Source organism: Geotrypetes seraphini, chromosome 18 (assembly GCF_902459505.1).
Source record: "Geotrypetes seraphini chromosome 18, aGeoSer1.1, whole genome shotgun sequence".
NCBI lineage: Eukaryota > Metazoa > Chordata > Amphibia > Gymnophiona > Dermophiidae > Geotrypetes > Geotrypetes seraphini.
The window spans coordinates 30,485,357-30,507,338 of record NC_047101.1 but is presented as its reverse complement, the minus strand read 5'-3'; the positions used below and the strand labels follow the sequence as shown (position 1 = coordinate 30,507,338).

The 21,982-nt window shown below is 43.7% G+C and overlaps 1 protein-coding gene across 6 annotated transcripts in view; it reads left to right on the top strand.

Annotated features, from left to right (window-relative positions):
- FBXW11 (F-box and WD repeat domain containing 11) overlaps window positions 1–21,982 on the top strand; it is a 126,611-nt gene that overhangs the window by 88,165 nt on the left and 16,464 nt on the right. For all 6 annotated transcript variants that reach the window (XM_033927166.1, XM_033927170.1, XM_033927169.1 and 3 more), the window contains 5 exons: window positions 204–322; window positions 2,429–2,678; window positions 12,257–12,375; window positions 14,071–14,181; window positions 18,557–18,635. In XM_033927166.1, the coding sequence (XP_033783057.1) occupies window positions 204–322; window positions 2,429–2,678; window positions 12,257–12,375; window positions 14,071–14,181; window positions 18,557–18,635 (678 nt within the window). The remainder of the gene's footprint in view (window positions 1–203; window positions 323–2,428; window positions 2,679–12,256; window positions 12,376–14,070; window positions 14,182–18,556; window positions 18,636–21,982) is intronic.

Sequence of the window (21,982 nt, the reverse complement as noted above, 5' to 3'; positions counted from 1 at the left end):
CTTTTGATTAACTCAGCAAGATATGACAGTTTTAGGAGATCTCCAATTTGGTTTCATAGTTAACCATTTTTTTCTCCTCTTCAGACTGAGCTCTTGTGGTTGTGCTGTACTTACCAAAGACAGAGAGTTTGCCTTGAAATTCAGTTTTCAGCATTTGTGTTTACTATATTGCATAAACAAAAATTTTAATTTTCCATTCACAGATTTGGGATAAAACAGGCTTGGAGTGTTTGAAAATACTAACCGGCCACACAGGCTCTGTTCTCTGTCTGCAGTATGATGAGAGAGTCATCGTTACTGGATCTTCAGATTCCACAGTGAGGTAGGTGCTTCCCACTATCTCTGTTCGAATTACCTGGAATAGATTGACTGCTGTATTGACATGAAATGGGGAAGAATAAAATCTTGTTTTCCATTACTCTGTATGTACTAATTACTCTTTGCAGGGCTGTGTACTATAGCAGTGTTCTTCCACCTATGGACCAGCGGTTGAAGAACAGTAGGCTAAGTTGTGGACCAGACCCCGCACAATCTCAGCCCCAGACCCCGCCTCCATAATAGTATTAGTATTAATTATAACACCATTTTATCCATTCATTTTTCATGTATACACACACACAATATTAACACATAACAAAATTAAACTACACAAAGCACACTGTGTGCTTCTCAACATTCATTCCTATCAGAACACAGATAACCCTTATGCAAATACGGGACCAAAACCTAAAAATACTAATATATACAAACAAACCCTAAGGTGCAAGACTCTGCATGCAGTAAAACCCCAGAGAAAAAGAAACAAATGCATTTCTTCCTGAACAGTGCAAAATACAGACAGCAGATGTAAATTCTCAAAATTGACACAATTTAATTAAAATCATTCCCCCTACCTGTATTGTCTCCCTCCTTCCACGATGTGCTTTACCTTCTGACCGTTTTATGCTGCCCTCTTCCTCACTGACACAGGGCACAAAGCCGTGGGCAGCAGCTCCTCATGCGTCCCACGCCTCATCTGGAAACCTTCCGTCTGACGCTGCAACATCAAAGCGAAGGCTTCCGGTTCAGGCACGGGATGCGCTTAGGAGCCACTGCCCGTGGTTTTGTGCACAGCGGCAGTGAAGAAGAAGGAGCCTGCCCGAAGATAACGCCGCATCGATCGCACTGCGGACCGGCGGCTAAAGAACACTGTCTCGGGCCCGATGCATGTGCCAGCCCTGCTAACCGATGGTTGAAGAACACTGTACTATAGCATGTTGGGGTAAAATAAAGGAACTTGCATATTATGCTAGTCAGTGTACGTACCCCTGCCCTGCCCCCCACCCCCAAAGACAAGCAGCTCCACTTGGTTGCCTGATTGTGCTTGATATGAGCCAAATAGTTTCTAATTCACATGCCTAGGATTTCCACACTGCAGTAGTCCCTCAGCTTCCTTTTTCGATCATTACATTCCAGAAGGCTCTGCTGTGTGTTAATTTTTCCCCATTATTTGTGCTTTTTTTTTTTCTCCTGGCCCAGTCACATCATCGTAGTTTGCTAGTGAAAGAATATTCCTATTCAGGGCAGCTGGCCCTATGATCTTGGACTTTTACAGAGGGTCCTGAAGGTGGGACTGGTGGTAAATGCTTTCAAGGTACAAGTTACAGCTCTCTTGCTATAGAGACAAAGTCCACATCAAAATCTATACCACTTTCTCATGGGACCTTAATTTGGTTCTTAGGGCCCTTGTCCTATCTCCCTTTGAGCCCTTCAGAGACATGGCTTTCAGGGATTGAACCGTGATGCTAGTGTTCCCCCCTGGCATCTGTCTGGCTAGATTGCCTGAAGAGCTTCACGTGGAGGAATTAGAGGCATTTGATGTTTACATATAAAGTTTTTATTTTGTTTCCCCTTTGGAATCCTTTGATGTATATAAGTATTTTCTGCTACATGACAAATTTTCAAACTATAAATTTTGGTGGTTAAAAATTCTCATTTAAAAACCTGTTGATGTTTTTCTGGTAAATATTGTACACCACCTGGCTTCCAGAACTGACATATTAACTGTATTGTAGCTCCAAGTTATCTGTAAAAACTAGATTTTATATTGATCTCTTTCAAAATAGCCTGGCACACATTATAAAAGCGTTTGATAACTTCAGTATACTGAGATCTTTCAGAAATGTCAGCTAAACTGACCTAGTCAGTTTCCTTGTTGCAGGAAGCTGAAAAAATATAAATGCTGGGGTCATCAAGAGCACATGGTAGCAATTTATGAATGGTTCATGCTATTAGGGAGGGACTGACAAATATTTACACAATGATCTGATCAAGTCACTTTAGGTTGAAAAGACTGCATGATAGTAATATGTTGAGAAGTGGATGGAAATGGTTAAGAAAAAGGTTGGTTAAACGTCTCTTTGCTAATGGCTTTTTCTTTGTTTTAAAGAGTTTGGGATGTAAATACAGGGGAGGTCCTGAACACACTGATACATCACAATGAGGCTGTGCTTCATCTGAGGTTTTGTAATGGTTTAATGGTAACGTGCTCAAAAGACCGTTCGATTGCTGTTTGGGACATGGCCTCTCCAACTGACATCACTCTACGTCGTGTCCTAGTTGGTCATCGGGCAGCAGTTAATGTGGTAGACTTTGATGACAAGTACATTGTCTCGGCCTCGGGAGACAGAACCATTAAAGTAAGTGTACAGTTAAAATGCCGCTCAGAAGCTGAATGAAGTAGACTAAAATGTTAGTTGTATTGCTAGCATTACATTTTAGCATTTCTCGAGTTTGTGTGTCATTTAACCTGATCAGCTTGCATGAGTGTATTTCTGTGAATAAAGTAGCAGTCTTCTCCTGAATGCTTTCTGCACGACTTTAAAAGCAGGGGCTCTAATTAGATCACTGAAAAGTAACCTGTTGCTTCGATTGGAATCGTATTATTATTCTGTTGCAGATATACAAGAGTCTCTACTTGAGCTGTTGATTCTCATTTATTGCAAACTGCAGAAGAATATATTCCTTTAAGAACTTGAAAATCCTCCCCTTCTGCAGCAGAGAATAGCACCCTCCTCATTTTTTTCTTCTGCAAGTGAACGCAGAAGGTGTCTTTTGTTCTGCTCTGTTTTTCTTTGTTGTTTTTTGTTATTTTTCTGCTGGATTTTTGGAAATTCTTGTAGCTTCAGTGCTCGGAGGTAACTGCTTAGGCATGCTCCACTGGGGAAAGGACGCAGTTCAATGTGGGAGGACTGCTGCTTTCCTTTAATTCCTTTGTGATTTTGAGAATTCTTTTAGTTTTTAACATTGTAATATTGTATATGAGCCAAAAGGAATACTAAGGTGCCTAGGGACATATGCACCAGTTCTAGAGCATCCCCAATAAGAGCATCCCCAATATTTTTTTCCACCACTGCCCAGACATTACAGCTGAAATCTTCCTGATGTAGAGCACCAGGAGAAAGCAAGAAGAAAGGTTGTGTCTCTGCAGCTACTGCTCCCCACCTCCCCCTGCGATTTGTTGGTCAGATATTCCTTAACCAGCCAATAAGCTGCAAAGGAGGCAGGATCAGTAGCTTAGGAAACACCACTGGTGAGACGTTCTTTAGCCAGCCAATAGGCTGCAGACGAAAGGAGGATGGAAGTTTGGTGTCTCCTAGGCTACTGGTCCTGCCTCCCCATGCAGTCTATTGGCTGGCTAAGGAATATCTGAGTAATGGGCTAATAACAGGGCGCAGAAGAGCAGCAGTACAGACAGTCCCTAGTTTAAGAACACTCGACTTACGTCAAACTCGAACTTACTCTCCCTTCTTGTGCCAACGCTCCCCTTCTTTATCCCAGGACAAGCAGGCAGCATATTCTCACATGTGGGTGACGTCATCCATGGTGCCCCAGCACGGACAGCTACCAAAGTGCACCAGGAGCTTTAGAACTTAAGAAAGTTCTCGTCTATCCGCATCGCACATGTACCCGACATACGCTCATGGTTCTCATTTTTTTCTGCAAAATGAGAAAATAGTTTTTTCACACATCTATTGTTTGCCCTTGCCTTCCCACTAACGCAATACTTTTTCCCGTTTTTGTACGGTTTATTCTTTATCCTTTGTTTCTAAAAATATATATTTTTTAATATTTTCTTTTTCCCATTTTTCATTGCCCCACTTCAGCCATTGAATTTGATTTGGCTGAGGCACTGTTCCCTCCATGTCCTGTCAGCTGATGGGGTTTAAGAAGTGCGGCAGGTGCCAACGGGCCATTTCTTTAACTGACCCTCACAACTGCATCGAAACATGTGCACTCTGTTCAACACTGCAGAAGCGCACAATCAAAAGCCGCCACCTTCAACAAGGAAAAACTATTTAGTGTCAGCATGGAGGACGAATCGATATCGCCAACGATATCGAAGGCGTTGACACCGATATCACAGGTCCCTCCTTCAGCCGGTAAACCAACCAAGAAACCATCTTTCCAAACCGGGTCGCAGGTCACAAAGTCATTGAGTCCAGTCATGCCGACCAAGGGTAGACCCCTTTTATGACTCTTCGCTAAAACGAGGCGCGTGTCGTCATCCTCATCCTCTCCAGTGCGAGTCGTGGCACCAATGGTACCGGCACCAGTGCCTATTTTTACATAAAAGCTCAATGCTCTTCTCCGTGCGGAGTATGGGGAAGCTTTTGGCATTATTGCCCCGACACCGACTCCTCAAGTATCAACCCAGCCTGAGCATCATGCTAAATGAAATACTGGTAACATGACTTTATCGATGCATCATCATTGATCTAAGTCATCATGCATCGAGGCAGCATTGTGGATCTCGACACCATTCACAATCCAGCCAAGCATCGAAGCACAGTTCATCCAGACACCATTCTGCTTCTTCAAAACATCATTCTTCCTCACCTCAACGATCTCAGTCTAACAAGTGCTCTTGCAAGTCTCATCATTCTCATAAAAGCCCAGAGAAGCTCAAACATCTTCCGGCGTCACCTTCATCATCATTGGATTGACACCGTTTCAAGCGTCAACATCAATCCCCATCGGTGCTTCTGGACTCTTGACCTTCAAATCAATTCTGATGTTTCTCATTCATCTACATAAGTTTTGATTCTCCACATGATTCACCTGCTGAAAAAGCATCTCTTACAGAGAAATTGTCTTTCACGCCATTTATCAGACAGGTAAGGATCTAGCTGTAAAACTCAAGTCAGATTCCAAACATAGTAAAGAATTTATGGAGACAATGGACTATGATCAACCACCTAAAGAGCTTATCAAGCGTCCATTGCATGGCATCCTAAAGAACACCCTTTACAAAAATTGGGAGAGTCTACTCCTAGAAAATTAGACTCCCTTTACAGAATTATCTCCGCACCGGGTTTTGATAAACTCCAACTTTCTCATCAATCCCTGTTGGTGGAGTCTACATTAAAAAAGAATCTACACCATCCATAGTTTATGCTTCGGTCCCACCAGGTAGGAGGGACGCACAATAGATAAATTTGGACAACGACTTTACCAGAACTCCATGCTACCAAGTCGAGTCATTAATTACAACTTTTATTTCACATGTTACATGAAATATCTTGTCAAGCAATAACCTGATTTTGAGAAATACCTTCCATCACATAGAGTGAAGGATTTCAAACATATATTCAGTCAAAATCTTGGTGTTAGTGAGTAATCAATATTCAATACTCAAGAGTGCTCCACTAATTCAATTTAGAGAGCCCACTCTCAATGGAAGAAAAAGCCTCAGGTTTTCTTTAGGTAGGGCATAAAAGCTCAAACCTCCTCCACCAACATCATCGTCTAAAAAACTTCTGGAGAGAATGTGCCAATTACCACATTCTACTCTAGCTATCCGAAGAACTGGACGTAGAATACTTCAAAGCAACAAACGGATGGCTGGAGAGGTGGAAGGTTCGTAACGGCATAAAAATTAAGAAGCAGAATGGCAAAAAACAAGACGAGTTTGATGCAGAAAGATGGGTCATGGAAGTGTTGCCATCAGTCATTGATGGATATGAACCATGTGATATTTTCAACACTGATGATGTACTGGCGTGCCATCCCTGATGGAACATTGGCTTTCAAACGCAGCGAAACTGTTGGCTTCAAGGTGCCAAAGGAACAATTGACATTGCTGCTCAGTTGCAATATGGATGGTGATTGGGAAGAATCAAAATCCTCAGTGCTTCAAAAACATTAAACGCCTGCCTGTTGAATATGAAAATGATTGAATGGTTGCAGAAGCTTGACAATCTGATGAGAAGGTGTAGGAGACGCATTGTAATGCTGTGTTATAACTGTGCAGCACACAGCAATGACGTACGACTAACCAACATTAGACGCGTGTTTCTGCCACCAAACACGGCATCTTTGATCCAACCGATAATCGCCAACTTCAAACATCATTACAGGTCACTTATCCTAAGATATGTGAGGGCAGTGATTGATGCAAGCACAGAATCCAGCCCCCGAGCTCCTGAGCTCGTAAGAAAAATGATACGGGAGGCGTGGAGTCGAGTCTTATCATCCACGATTTCAAATTGCGCTCGACAGGCCAGCTTCATTCACGCATCCGATGAGACAACTGAAGCTGACACTTAAGAACATAAGAAGTTGCCACCACTGGGTCAGACCAGAGGTCCATCACGCCCAGCGGTCTGCTCCCGCGGCGGCCCATCAGGTCTGTGACCTGTGAAGTGGTTCCTGACCATTTCTGTAACCTACCTCTACATCTAACCCTCAATCCCCTCATCCTTTAGGAACCTATCTAAACCTTCCTTGAAACCCTGCAGTGTGCTCTGGCCTATCACAACCTCCGGAAGCGCGTTCCATGTGTCCACCACCCTCTGGGTAAAAAAGAACTTCCTCGCATTTGTTCTAAACCTGTCCCCTCTCAATTTCTCCGAGTGACCCCTTGTACTTGTGGTTCCCCACAGTCTGAAGAATCTGTCCCTGTCCACCTTCTCTATGCCCCTCAGGATTTTGAAGGTTTCTATCATGTCACCTCTAAGTCTCTGCTTTTCCAGGGAGAACAGCCCTAGCATTTTCAACCTGTCAGCGTATGAAAAGTTTTGCATACCATTTACCAGTTTAGTTGCTCTCCTCTGGACACCCTCAAGTACTGCCATGTCCTCCTTGAGGTACAGCGACCAGTACTGGACACAGTACTCCAGATGTGGGCACACCATTGCACGATATAGCGGCATGATGACTTCCTTCGTCCTGGTTGTGATACCCTTTTTAATGATACCCAACATTCTGTTCGCTTTCTTTGAGGCTGTCGCACATTGTGCTGATGCTTTCAATGTTGTGTCCACCATCACCCCCAGGTCTCTTTCAAGGTTGCTCACCCCTAGCAGTGATCCTCCCATTTTGTAGCTGAACATCGGGTTCTTTTTCCCTACATGCATGACCTTGCATTTCTCTATGTTAAAACTCATCTGCCACTTTTTTGCCCACTCTTCCAGTCTCGTTAGGTCTCTTTGCAGGTCTTCGCAGTCTTCCGTGTTTCTAACCCTGCTGCAGAGTATGGTGTCATCAGCAAATTTAATAACCTCACATTTCGTCCCCGTCTCCAGGTCGTTGATAAATTTTTTAAACAGGAGCGGTCCCAGCACCGACCCCTGTGGAACTCCGCTCGTGACCCATTGCCAGTTTGAGTAATGGTCCTTTACTCCAACCCTCTGTTTCCTGCCTGCCAGCCAGTGTTTGATCCATCGGTGGACATCCCCCTGCACCCCGTGGCTCCACAGCTTCCTAAGCAGTCTTTCGTGAGGTACCTTGTCAAAGGCCTTTTGGAAGTCAAGGTAAATGATGTCCATGGATTCCCCTTTATCCACCTGGCTGTTTATTCCCTCAAAGAAATACAGTAAGTTCGTGAGGCATGGCCTTCCCTTGCAGAAGCCTTGCTGGCTCGCCTTCAGTTGTCCATTGTTTTCTATGTGTTCGTAGATTGTGTCCTTGACCAGTGCTTCCATCATCTTTCCCGGAACTGAGGTCAAGCTCACCGGCCTGTAGTTTCCTGGGTCACCCCTTGATCCCTTCTTAAAGATGGGCGTGACATTGGCTATTTTCCAGTCCTCTGGGATCTCCCCAGTTTTCAAGGATAGGTTACCGCTATTTCGTTTCTCAGTTCCTTTAATACCCTTGGGTGGATTGTCGCTGGTGATTTGTCGCTCTTCAGTCTGTCTATCTGTCTGAGAACATCCTCTTTGCTTACTTCTAGTTGGACCAGCTTTTCATCATGGTCTCCGTTTATGTTCTCCTCGGGTTCTGGGATATTGGATGTGTCCTCTCTCATGAAGACTGACGAGAAGAACTTGTTTAACCTGTCAGCTATCTCTTTTTCCTCCTTAACTACTCCCTTCCTGTCTCCATCGTCCAAAGGTCCCACTTCCTCCCTGGCTGGTTGTTTCCCCTTCACATACCTGAAGAATGGTTTGAAGTTTTTTGCTTCCCCCGCCAGTCTCTCCTCATATTCTTTTTTTGCTTTCCTAACCACTCGGTGACAGTCCTTTTGGTGCCTTTTGTGCTCCTTCTGGTTGTCCTTAGTTTGGTCCTTTTTCCATTTTCTAAATGATGTTTTCTTGTCACTTATCGCCTTTCTCACTGCATTTGTTATCCACGCCGGGTTTTTAGTTCGATTTTTTTTTTTTTTTTGCACCCTTTCCTAAACCTGGGGACATACAGGTTTTGTGCTTCGTGCACCGTGCCCTTGAATAGGGCCCAGTCTTCCTCTACGGTCTCCATCTTCCCTGAGCTGTTGCTGAGTTTCCCACCATTTTCTTCATGGCCTCGTAATTTCCTTTTCTAAAACTGAGTGCTGTTGTTGTAGTTCTTTTCACTTTTGATGTTCCCATTTCTAGCTTGCACTGGATCATGTTGTGATCGCTGTTTCCTAGTGGCTCTAGTACTACCACCTCCTTTGCGGGTCCCCCTAGCCCGTTGAGGATTAGGTCAAGGGTAGCATCTCCTCTTGGTTCCGTGACCAGCTGCTCCATGAAACAGTCCCTCACTGCCTCCAGGAACTGTGTTTCTCTCGTACAATTTGAGTGTCCAATGCTCCAGTATATCCCAGGGTAGTTGAAATCCCCCATCACCACCACACTTCCGCTTTTACATACTTGCCTCAATTCAGCCTCCAAGTCCTGGTCGTTTGCCTCCAGTTGTCCTGGTGGGCGATAGTACAGTCCCAATTTTATGTCTGCTCCATTTCCTCCTGTCAGCTTTACCCATAGTGATTCCATGCCATCCGCCCTTACTGTTGTTTCCATCCTGGTTGAAGGAATGGAGTCCTTTATATATAGCGCTATTCCTCCACCCTTCTTATGTGTCCTGTCCATCCTATAGAGTTTGTACCCTGGTAGGACCACATCCCATTTATTGTCCTCGGACCACCATGTCTCTGTGACTCCAATTATGTCTAGGTCCTCCTTATTGGCTATAACTTTTAGCTCCCCCATTTTGGTTCTTAGGCTCCTAGCATTAGTGTATAGGCAATTTAAGTCCCTGTTGTTTACCTTCTCTGTTTGTTTTCCTCGTGGTTTGGTGCTCCTGCCGACCCCTTCATGGGCTGCCAGTCCCCGAGCCTCATTTCATCCATCCTCCTCCTATGGTGTGTCTGTTTCATCCTCATCCCCCTCCTGTGGTGCGTCTATCTCGTCCTCAGCCTGCTTCCCCCTTTTTGGACGTCCCTCTGGCTCCGGCTGTTTCCTCCTTTTTGCGCTCTTTAGTTTCATTAGTTCCTTGGGCCCCTGCATCGCGTCTTTGGGTTTTTTTAAAAAAAAATGTCCACTCCCATCTCGAGTCCTCTATCGCCTTTTCCCGGTTCAGTATCCTTATTTGATACTCTAGTCCGATGTGTCGATGTCGGATCAACTATCGGCTTTCCCCTTGTCCTCAGTTTAAAGCCATGTCTATGCCGTTCTGGATGTTGCGTGCCAGCATCCTCGTCCCAGCCGTGCTCAGGTGCAGTCCGTATCTCCTGTAGAGCTTGCTTTTCCCCAGGAAGGTTGTCCAGTTCCGTACAAAGTGGAAACCCTCCTCATCACACCATCTTCTCAGCCAACCATTTATTGCTTGCAGCTCAGTCTGCCTCCTTGCATCCGCCCTCGGTACTGGCAGGATCTCTGAGAAGGCTATCTTCCTTGTCCTCAGCTTCAGTTTCCTCCCCAGGATCTTAAACTGCTCTGTCAGTGTAGTCCTGTTGTAGTTCCTTCTGCTGACGTCGTTGGTTCCAACGTGGATTATCACTGCTGTCTCCTCCATCTCAGCTCCCTCCAGGATTCTCTCGATTCTGTCGGAGATGTCCTTTGTCCTTGCCCCCGGGAGACATGTCACTAGTCGGTCCTCTTTGCCTCCTGCTACGTGACTGTCCACTTCTCTCAGGATTGAGTCTCCCACTACGATTGCAGATTTGCCTTTCCTCAGCTTCCTCTTGGGTCTCAGGTCCGTATCAGTGACTCGATCCTCCAATCCTTCCTCCGGGTTCAGATGGGTCTCTGCCCCCTCTGCCCGCTCAGTTCCTCCGCACGGTCCTTCCCCCCTAGGGCCTGGTGGATTCTGTCCTCCCTCTGTTGGTTCCCTTCTGGATTGTTGATGCTCCTGTGCCTCCACCATCTTGCAGGCCTCCTCGATGAATCTCTCGAGCTCTCTAACCTGCTCGTTGATGTGGCTCTCTCTGGTGGTATCCTGAGTTGCCGCAATTTCCCACGGTTCCTCCACGGTGCGGAGTCCCTCCAGCTCCTGGATCCTGACCTGCAGTCTCCCGACCTCTTTCTTCAGGCTATCCAGTTCCTGACATCGATCGCATATGTACGCCTGCCTCCCAGAGGGGAGGTAGTCATACATATGACACTCGATGCAGTATACTGGGAAGCTTCGTATGTAGCTGCTTTTCTCCTGCTCAGATCAACTCTGCTCCGTTGGCCCCTCCCACTTCATCCATCGAACTCCCAGTTGGACTCTTGCCACAAGAGTTTGAGCTGTATGTCGCCGTTGACAACGATGTGCCCACATCATCTGATAGCACTAATTCCAATATCTGTACAGTCATAAAGGACACTGCAGATAACCAAGAGTCTGATGAGGATGGAGATACTGCTGCGGTCATCATGACTAATGAAACGCCTGCAGAGATTGTTTCCTTCACAGATGCGCTGAAGTCTCTACACACGCTGTGGTATTATCTGGAGATAAATGGATGTCATGACTATGGACAATTTTACAGCATCAGTAGTCAAGATACACAGCCTGAATCGTACAATCTGCATGCAGAAAACAATGACTGATTATTTAAGTAGAATGTTGGTTTAAAAAAAAGGTTTACAGTGTATTGCATTAAACGGAACAGTGCTGATTCTAAAACTGAACTGTGTAGAATTGTTTTACATGTGTTTTATGCTAAATAAAAGTTTTATTGCTTTTGACTACAGCGTAAAGTGATTTTTCATGACTAAAAAGTGGTACTCCATTTAAGCGCATGTGGAGGCCTTGTACTTAAGCGGAGTTGACCGGAGGTGGTTCTATGTATAAACTGTTGGTGAGTGCTTATCTAGACTGTTGTGTTCAATTATGAAGTTTATAGCAACCAAAATGATAGTCTGAACTTTAAACTTTTCAGGGGGGAGGGGGGTCCTGAATAGATATTTCTTAGAGCAGTTGTTCTCAAAACTCCTGTGGGACCACCAGCCAATCAGGTTTTCAGTTTATCCTTAATCAATATACAGGCAAGAGAGTTTAATAGAATGGGAGTGACAGGAATGCAAATCTGTCTCACTGGCTGGTGGTCCCTAGGACAGGTTTGCGAACCACTGCCCTAGAGGAAAGGAGAGATATTGTTGAGACATTTAAATACCTTAAAGATTAATTACAAGAGGCAAATATTTTTCAGTGGCAAGTAAGCTCAAAAGGTGAGATCTGTAGATGATGGCAGATAAACCCCAATATGGTCCATCTAGTCTGCACAGTAAGGTGGCAGAAGTTGTTGCTATCACTCCATACTGTCTTTGAATGCAAGAAGTCCTTTAACAGCTACTTTGAGCTAAAATGTTCTGTGTTTGCTTGCAAACGGTGAATATAGAAGAAGCGACTCAGTGCATGTGCTAGAAGATTCACTGGTATCTGAATTCATGAAATCCTTGGCTATACAGAGAATCCTTAGTTGTAAGAAGGTGAAAGCAAAGCTGAAGTTTGAAGTATGGACTGGGATTGTTGCAGGAGGAAAGAAATGTAGACCACGTTTGCCAACATGTTATGTTTCTTTATTTAGGTCTGGAGCACGAGTACTTGTGAATTTGTTCGAACTCTAAATGGGCACAAGCGTGGTATTGCATGCCTTCAGTACAGAGATCGACTAGTTGTCAGTGGGTCATCTGACAACACCATTAGGTGGGTTAAATATTGCTATGGTATACTTTATATTGTAACTGAGGATCCTTTCTAAAAAGTGAAAAAAAAGTATGAGATTTGGTTGCAGAGAGTAGAGTATACTTTTAAAAACATCTTAGATATTTGAATATAGTATGTTTGAGGGCTGAAAGTTGTGGTCACTGGAGTGCAAGGTATTGGTGCACATGCATACCTTGTCAATGAGGGACAGGCATATGAAGGATGTTGGTAAGAAAAAAGGAGAGAGTGTGCATGCACCTTGGAAAGGGACAGGAAGAGAGAGAAGCAGTATCTGGAGTGGTAGAAGGGAAAGACTGCTGGGTGGATGGAAGTTTGCCTGCATCATATTGGGGGTTTTGGAGCACCACAAATGCTTTGTGGGTTTCTACTTATGTATCTATTAAGCACTCCATTGTAGACTGACTTGACTTTTCAAGACTGATGTATTTTGAATCTTGTTTTCCAACTCTGAATGACTGGAAACACTGGATTTTGTATGTTCAGTTTTAAAGCTTAAGGGAGTCCCTTAGTGGAAACTACATATATAGGCATTCAGTGATTGATAATAAAGGAAAACTAAATATGACACATGGAGTGATTCTTCAAACATGAAGACAACCTCAGGGACCCAAAGGATAATGGCTAACTAAGTAAATGTCCTGTTTAGAGGGGGTTAGATTGTTCAAAAAGTATCAGACCTTCATTCATAAAAAATACTCGTAGATGGCTACAAGAAGCGTCTCACTGCAGTTATTTCAGCCAAAGGGGGTAACACTAGCTATTAGGGTGTAGGGTGTCCTAATTTATTCCTTAGTTAGAATACACATTTTTGTGAATATCTTTTGTTTCATGAGTAAATCAAGGAAAATTTTTGTTTGCCTGCAATTATATCACTTTTTTTTCCAGAGATTAATTAAAAAAAAAAGATTTGACTTCAATATGTGAACATTTCTTAAGAAAGAAGTGAATATTTCATGGGGTGTCCTAATTTTTTCACATGCGTGCTGAAATTACTTTTTTCTATACCATCTAACCCTTTCAAGGCTACAGCATCATACTCTTCGATAATCTGGGCCCCACACAAAAAGAGTTCTTTTGACTCATCTCTAGCAGCCTAATTATTTGATTTGTATTTTAATTAATGGCAGAGATCACTGTAAGATGTTTTGTTTAATGATGGTCAATCAACCCTGATAGAATCAGGCTTCACCAACTGCTTTTAGTGCAGTCATTGCAACATCTGAGTTGATACATACTCCTGAATACATTGCGATAAGAGGTATTTAATGTTTTAAAAACTAAAAATACTATGATTTTAATGTAGAAGCGAGAATCATAAACAGCAGTTCAGGATACTAAATGATCCACCGAGTTCAATCAAGACTTCCAGCTACTTCCCTGGCCTCTGAATTCCCCAGACCTTAACCCAATCAAGTACACTTGGGACCACCTCGGTCGATATGTTCGATGACTGGATCCACCACCATGCACCCATCAGCAACCGTTGGACTCACTGCAGTGTGCATGTCTCCAGATACCTCTAGCCAACCACCCAGCATCTTGCTGCCAGAGGCAGTGATTCTGGATATTAGCATATGGTCATAATAATGTGACTCGACCGTGTGTGTGTGTGTATATTAACATAGTATACCTGTTTTACAGAAATTAATTTTAACAATTACCTTTTCTTTATAGGCTTTGGGATATTGAGTGTGGTGCTTGTTTAAGAGTGTTAGAAGGACATGAAGAGCTGGTTCGATGTATTCGCTTTGATAACAAGAGGATTGTAAGCGGAGCTTATGATGGGTATGTTCCTCAGTCTGTTAATGTTTACGATAGAATGTTTTTCGTATCATAAACCACCTGCGATTTAGGTATTCACCTGCAGTCTTGGTTTATTGGGTCTTAATCATTGGCTGATAACAAGGATGAGAAAAATGTAAGTGTTCTACAATATTCAAAGTCATTAATTATGCTATCACACAGGATACAAGTTAAAAAGAAATTACATTAGTAGGTCACTCATTCATGAGCTGTTTTGCTTAAGAAACTGTCATTTATCAACTTTGTGAGAGACATGGCCAAGATCATTTTATTTACATTTGAGACAGAGGAGGATCCCAGGCAAGAAACATTTGGCGTTCTTCAATTCTATTGTCCCATTTCTTCCCCCACCCCCAGAAAGCTGTGACAGTACCCATTCACAGAATCTTCAAAGAAGTACAGATGACAATATGCAAGACCCTTCTGTAGCGCATATAGGTAAGAAAATTGACTCTACAGAGTCTGAAAAGCTATCACATTCAAGAAGTAACATCTTCATAAGGACATTAGAATAGCCTTACTGGATCAGACCAGTGGTCCATCTCCTCAGTTTCCCATCTTCACAGAGGCCAATCCAAGTCACAAGTACCTGGCAAAAACGCCAAATAGTAGCAGCATTCCATGCCACCAATTCAGGACAAGTAGTGGCTTTGCCCATGACTGTCTCAACAGCAGTTTATGGACTTTTCCTCCAGGAACCTGTCCAAACCTTTTTTTAAACTAGCTACATTAACTGCTCTTACTAAATCCTCTGGCAAAGCATTCCAGAGCTTAACTATTCCCTGACTGAAAAAATATTACCTCTGGTTGGTTTTAAAAGTATTACTCTGTAACTTCAAGTGTCCCCTAGTCTTTGTAAATCTTGATCCACTTGTATCCGTTCTACGCCACTCGGGATTTTATAGATTTTGATTATATCTCCCTTCAGCCTTTTCTTTTCCAAGTTGAAGAGCTCGAGATGGTCAAATCCATTTTCAAAAAGGTTAAAATTTCCATGATTCATTCCTCATTGCTTCCTAGTAGAGAAGCTTTGACATTAGCCTAATGATTAGAATCTTTTGGGAGAAACATGTTTCATAATACTGTGTTCCCTTTCCACATAGCTTCTTACCAACACTTCATAAGAACATAAGAATAACCATGCTGGGTCAGACCAATGGTCTATCTAAGTCCAGTAATCTCTTTCCAATAGTGGCCAATCCAGGGCACAAGTACCTGGCAGAAACCCAAATAGCAGCAATATTCCATGTTACCAATCCCAGGGCAAGCAATGACAAATGGGAGAAAAGGTAGCAAATATGGTAAAATTGGGGAATAAGACATTTTAGATATGTAAGTGATAGGAGGAAGTATCAGAATGGCATTGTGAGGCTCTCAAAGGTAAAGAGGACAAATATGTAGAAACTGAAAAGGATAAAGCTGAATTAACATAAGAACATAAGCAGTGCCTCCGCCGGGTCAGACCACAGGTCCATCCTGCCCAGCAGTCTGCTCCCGCGGCGGCCCAAATAGGTCAAGACCTGTCTGAATCCCCAGAGGGGGTCCCCTTGCCACCCTGGTTTCCCATTTAAGTCCTAGCTTCCCATCGAAGTCCTAACCCTCCAGTCTAGCACATGCACGACCTGGTTGGGTTTCTATACTTATTACCTGGTTAGCTTTCTATACCTGTGATACATCCCAGCACCTCTCTCAGTATCCCACGATCCCTTTATCCCTCAGGAATCTGTCCAATCTCTGTTTGAATCCTTGTACCGTACTCTGCCTGATCACTTCCTCCGGTAGCGCATTCCAAGTGTCCACGACCCTTTGGGTGAAAAAAAAACTTCCTTGCATTTGTTTTGAACCTATCTCCCTTCAGTTTCTCCGAATGCCCCCTCGTACCTGTGTCCTCTTCAGTCTGAAGAATCTGTCCCTATCCACCCTCTCCATGCCCCTCATGATCTTGAAGGTCTCTATCATATCTCCCCTGAGCCTCCTTTTTTCCAGAGAGAAGAGCCCCAGCCTATCCAACCTCTCGGCGTATGGGCAGTGTTCCAGCCCTCTTACCAGTTTGGTTGCTCTCCTTTGGACTCTCTCAAGTACCGCCATGTCCTTCTTGAGGTACGGCGACCAATATTGAACGCAGTATTCCAGATGTGGACGCACCATCGCTCGATACAATGGCATGATGACTTCCCGCGTCCTGGTTGTTATGCCCCTCTTTATGATGCCCAGCATCCTGTTGGCTTTTTTTGAGGCTGCTGCACACTGTGCAGATGGCTTCAGTGATGCATCCACCAGCATACCCAAGTCCCTCTCAAGACTGCTGTCTCCCAACAATGCCCCCCCCAATTTGTAGTTGAACAACGGATTCTTTTTCCCTATATGCATGACCTTACATTTTTCCACGTTAAAGCGCATTTGCCATTTGTTTGCCCAGTCTTTTTGTGTTCACGGATGAAAGACTGGGGATAGGACCGCAGAAATCAAACACAAATGGGAATGGATGTGTGGTAGACCAGGATAGATTCTCAGAAGATTGTGTTTATGAGGAGCTAGCTAAATTAAAAATAGGCAAAGTGATGAGGCCCGATGGGATACATCCGAGGGTACTTGGTGAAATTAGAGAGGTACTGGCGACAACGTTGTCTCATCTTTTCAGTGCTGCTTTAGAAACTGGAGTGATCCCAGAGGATTGGAGAAAGGCAAATGCCGTTCTTCTGTAAAGATTGGCAGTAAGAAGGAGGTTGGGAATTACAGGCCTGTTAAGTCTGACATCGGCAGAGAGTAAACTAACTGAAACATTTCTTAAGTAGAGGATAGTGAGATTCTAGAAATCGAAGGGACTGCAGGACCCGAGGCAACATGGTTTTAGAAGAGGCAGGTCTTGTCAGACAAATCTGATTGATTTCTTTGACTGGGTTACCAAATAGTTGGATATGGGAGGGGTGCTAGATTATGGTATACTTGGATTTTAGCAAAGCTTTTGACATAGTTCTGCATAGGCAGCTGATAAATAAACTGAGTTCCCTTGGTTTAGGACCTAAAGTGACTGACTGGAGTAAGAACTGGTTAAGTGGAAAGATACAAAGGGTAGTGGTAAATGGAGTTTGCTCCGAGGAAAAGGACATTAGCAGAGTGCCACAGGGATCTGTCCTTGGGCCACTTCTTTTTAACATCCTTGTGAGTGGTGATGTGGAAGGACTGTCTGGTAAATTTTGTCTTTTTGTGGATGATACCAAACTATAATAGGGTAGACCCCTAGGAGGTGTGGGTAACATGAGGCAGGATCTATTAAAGCTTGAAGAATGGTCCAGTAATTGGCAACTATCATTTAATGCTAAAAAATGCAGGGTCATGCACTTGGGCTGCAAAAATCAAAGAGAACAGTATAGTATAGGGGGTGAGATACTTCTGTGTACAAAAGAATGGGAATTGGGGGGTGATTGTGCCCGATGATCTTAGAAAAGGCAGTAATTAAAGCCAGAAAGAAAAAGAGGCTGATAGTGCTATTGTATAAGTCTCTGGTGAGGCCCTATTTGGAATACTGTGTGCAATTCTGGAGACTTCACCTTTAAAAAGATATAAATAGGATGGAGTTGGTCCAGAGGGCTGCTACGAAATTGGTTGGTGAACTAGTGTATGGGGGGCAGGCTTAGAGACTTCAGTATGTATATTCTGAAAGAAATGTGGGAGAGAAAGGGATATGATAGAGCAGATGTTTAATTATCTCCATGGTATTAATGTACAGGAGGTGAACCTTTTTCAAATGAAGGAAAACGCCAGAATGAGAGGACATCTATAATAATAAAACCTTAAGTGTGCATGCGCACTCCTATCTGCGTGTTCAGTGATCCGTATGTCCGTGGCAGGTAGGAGTGCGCATGCTCACTTCGACTCTCCCCCCTCAGTCACTGTAAGGCAGTTCGTCGTCATTGCTCCCCCCCTCCCTGGCGCACCCGAACCCTTGTTGACCTTCCCACCGCTAGACGACCACAAACCTCCCGGCTCCAGCAGCGTCCGCAGCACTCTAAACATGCTGCTTCGCGGCCTTCTACTGCCCTGATTTCCTCTGCCACATCCCTGATGACATCTGCAATTCATCAAGTCGCTAGGACTTGAGCACTTGTCGATGACACCTAACAGGTGAGTGTAGGATTTTGAAAATTAGAATCCTTAAAAATTTCTTATCAGTTTATTTTGTGATTTGCAGTTTTGTTTCACTATTTCCACTAGTTGTGTATGGACATAACAGATTGGAGAAATGTCATTTTTCTTCTTCCTCCTAATCTTACATTCTTAAACTTAGGTTCTCCATTAAGTAGGAAGCAATGCTGCTTTACTTTCAAATCCTAATCTGTGGTATTTGTTCTTGCAGCAAAATCAAAGTATGGGACTTGCAAGCGGCTCTTGATCCCCGGGCTCCAGCAAGTACTTTGTGTTTGCGCACATTAGTGGTAAGTAAAAATGTTTGATTTGAGTTTCTGGTGTCAATTCTAGGATGGTTATTGATTCAAGATAGTACTTAATGTCATCCAGCTTTAAATCATTTGTGGTCAAACATAATTTGGCAGCTAAAGAGAATACTCATTTCCAGTGCAATAGGTGAAACATTCTGGACAAGTGGGTTATCTCCCAATGGTCACATGCCATATGCAGAAGGAATTCACTCTGGATTTTTTTCTATGACTCTCCTCTACATCACTGGGAGCTCTAGCACCACCTATAGTTTTTCTCTTATGCACGCAAGCCTGAAGGAGTGTTTATCCCAGAATAAGCAGGCAGCATATTCTCACATGTGGGTGACATCCACGGAGCCCAGGTGCAGACACATAAAAAGTGCATAGCAACTTTAAGATTTTTAGAAAGTTTGCGATAGCCCGCACAGCACATGTGCGAGTGCCTTCCCGCCTGACGTAGTCACATAACTCCTCAGTTCTTAGTTTTCCGCGGAGCTAAGAAGTGTTTTTTTAACGTTCAGTTTTGCCTTTGCCTTCCCGCTCATGCGTATTTTTTTTGAGTATTCTTTACACACTTATTTCATATGTATTTTAGTTTAGTTTAAAAAAAAATCTAATGAAGTTAATTTTGCTCACTGTTCTTCCCTTACGGGCTTTACCAGTTGGGGCCTTTTCTTTTTCCTCAGCCATTGAATTCAGTTTGGCTGAGGCGGTTTTTCTGTCGATGTCCCGGCCGTTAACTGTTTTTAAAAAGTGTTGCAGGTTTGAACGGCAAATTTCTATTACTGACCCACATAGTTGATGCTTACAGTGCTTTGGCCCTGGACACTGTGTCAAATCCTGTGTATGGTGTTCTACCCTGCAAAAACATACAATTAAGAGTTGAAAGCTCCAACAAGAAAAGTTATTCGGCACTGGTATGGACACCGAGACAACATCACAACCTTCAACATGAAAACAGCATCGGGGAGCATCGCTCCATCAGGTAAGCCAGCTAAAAAGCCGTCAGCTTCCCAAGAGGTCTCACAGGTCACCATTGCATAGAGTCCCTTGATGTCAACCAAGCGACAACCACTCTTATGTCTGGCCTCTCTTGCATCGAGGTGTGCATCCTCTTCATGGTCACCCTTGCCGAGGCCAGACAGAGCACCATTGGTACCAGCAGACACCAAACGGTACCATGAGAAACTGGAAGCGCTTTTCCAAGTTAGTGGCATGTTCAAGCTTCTTGCTTCGACACTAGCTGCATCGGTACTGAGCATAAGGCCACTAGGTCCTACGGTACCGATACTGGATCTCCGGTACTGCACTGATGCTCCACGCATAAAAACAGTGTTTCTCATCAACGCTCTTCCTCATGGTGTCGATCCAGCTTTTCAAGACATCAGCGTCGTTCATCATCTTCTCGATGATCCAAGTCCACTCAGCATTGTTCATCTTCAGCTACTTCGAAGTGTAAACACTGCTCTCCTTCCCGCTCTTCTAAGCGTAAAAGGAAATCACATCATACATCGTCATCAGATCAACACCGGTCTCGATGCCATCACCAATCCTGACGCACCAAAGGACTTTTATGATTCGGACTTACACTCTGATTCAGCGGATGATATTCCTGAGTCTACTACAGAGGCTTATGACACTACTTCTGAGAAGTCTCCTCAAAAGTCCCCACAAAGAGCTGTCTCCTACTGAATTGTCTCCTACTTTCACAAAATTCATTCTGCAATTGGGTAAAGAGCTTCCAGTCAAGTTAGAAGCTGATTCTCTCATAGTGCTGAATATTTAACATAGTAACATAGTAGATGACGGCAGAAAAGACCCGAAGGTCCATCCAGTCTACCCAACCTGATTCAATTTAATTTTTTTTTAATTTTTTCTTCTTAGCTATTTCTGGGCAAGAATCTAAAGCTCTACCCGGTACTGTGCTTGGGTTCCAACTGCTGAAGTCTCCGTCAAAACTCACTCCAGCCCATCTACACCCTTCCAGCCATCGAAGCCCTCCCCAGCCCATCCTCAACCAAAAGGCCATATACAGACACATATCATACAAGTCTTCCCAGTCCTGGCCTTAAGTTCAATATTTACTATTATTTTCTGATTCTAGATCCTCTGTGTTCATCCCACGCTTCTTTGAACTCAGTCACAGTTTTCCTCTCCACCACCTCTCTCGGGAGCGCATTCCAGGCCTCCACTACCCTCTCCGTAAAGTAGAATTTCCTAACATTGCCCCTGAATCTACCACCCCTCAACCTCAAATTATGTCCTCTGGTTTTACCATTTTCCTTTCTCTGGAAAACATTTTGTTCTACTTTAATATCTTTCAAGTATTTGAACGTCTGAATCATATCTCCTTCCTTTCTTCTAGCGTATACATATTAAGGGCTTCCAGTCTCCTCGTGTGTGTTCTGGCGCAAATCTCTTATCATTTTCGTCACCCTCCTCTGGACCGCTTCAAGGCTTTGGACTATGATCCTCCTAAAGAACTTCTTCGTCTCCCTTTACATGTATTCTCAAGGAGACTCTTCATAAGAACTGGGAGACCCCTCTTACAATTACTGTGGCTCCCAGAAAATTGGAGACACTATACAAAATCATTTCTTCTCCTGGTTTTGACAAACAGCAGCTTCAGCATCAGTCCCTAGTGGTGGAATCGACTTTGAAAAAAATCTACTCCATCCAGAGTTTATGCCTCAGTGCCCCAGGGATGAAAGGAGCGCACTATGGACAAGTTTGGTCGTCGCCTATACCAAAACACTATGTTGGCTAACAAGTCCTCAACTACAATTTTTTATATTTCATGCTATGCCATTTGGTTAAGAAATTGTTTTCTTTTTATAGATACAGTCCTTCAAAGCAATTACAGGATTTTCGTTACATCTCTTGCACCCTTGCCCTGACTAGGAGGTATATGGCGAGATCGGCTTATGATGCCTTTGAATTGTCTTCCAGAGCCTTGGCTTTATCAGTGGCAATGAACACGTCTAGCATGGCTCAGAGGCTCTGATATGGATATCAACCTTCAGGCTAGATTGGCAAACATTCCATGCTTGGGTGATGAGCTATTTGATGATTCTTATTGAAAATGGCACTCAAAAGCTTTACTGATCATGAAAAACATTGGGATGCCTTAGTGAAATCTAAGGCTGTTAGGCATACCTAAGAGACTCGGTGGTGTCTTGCACCGTGCCAGCTGCATTTTACACCTCCATCCTTTCCTGAGTGCATTCGTCGGTCCGCAAGGGTGGAGGTACAGTCAGACACCGTGTTTGACTGGCAGCCAGAAGATCAACGTTGAAGAGGCAATCCCAGAATGAGGCAGTGATTCCAATTCCAGCTACTTTCAG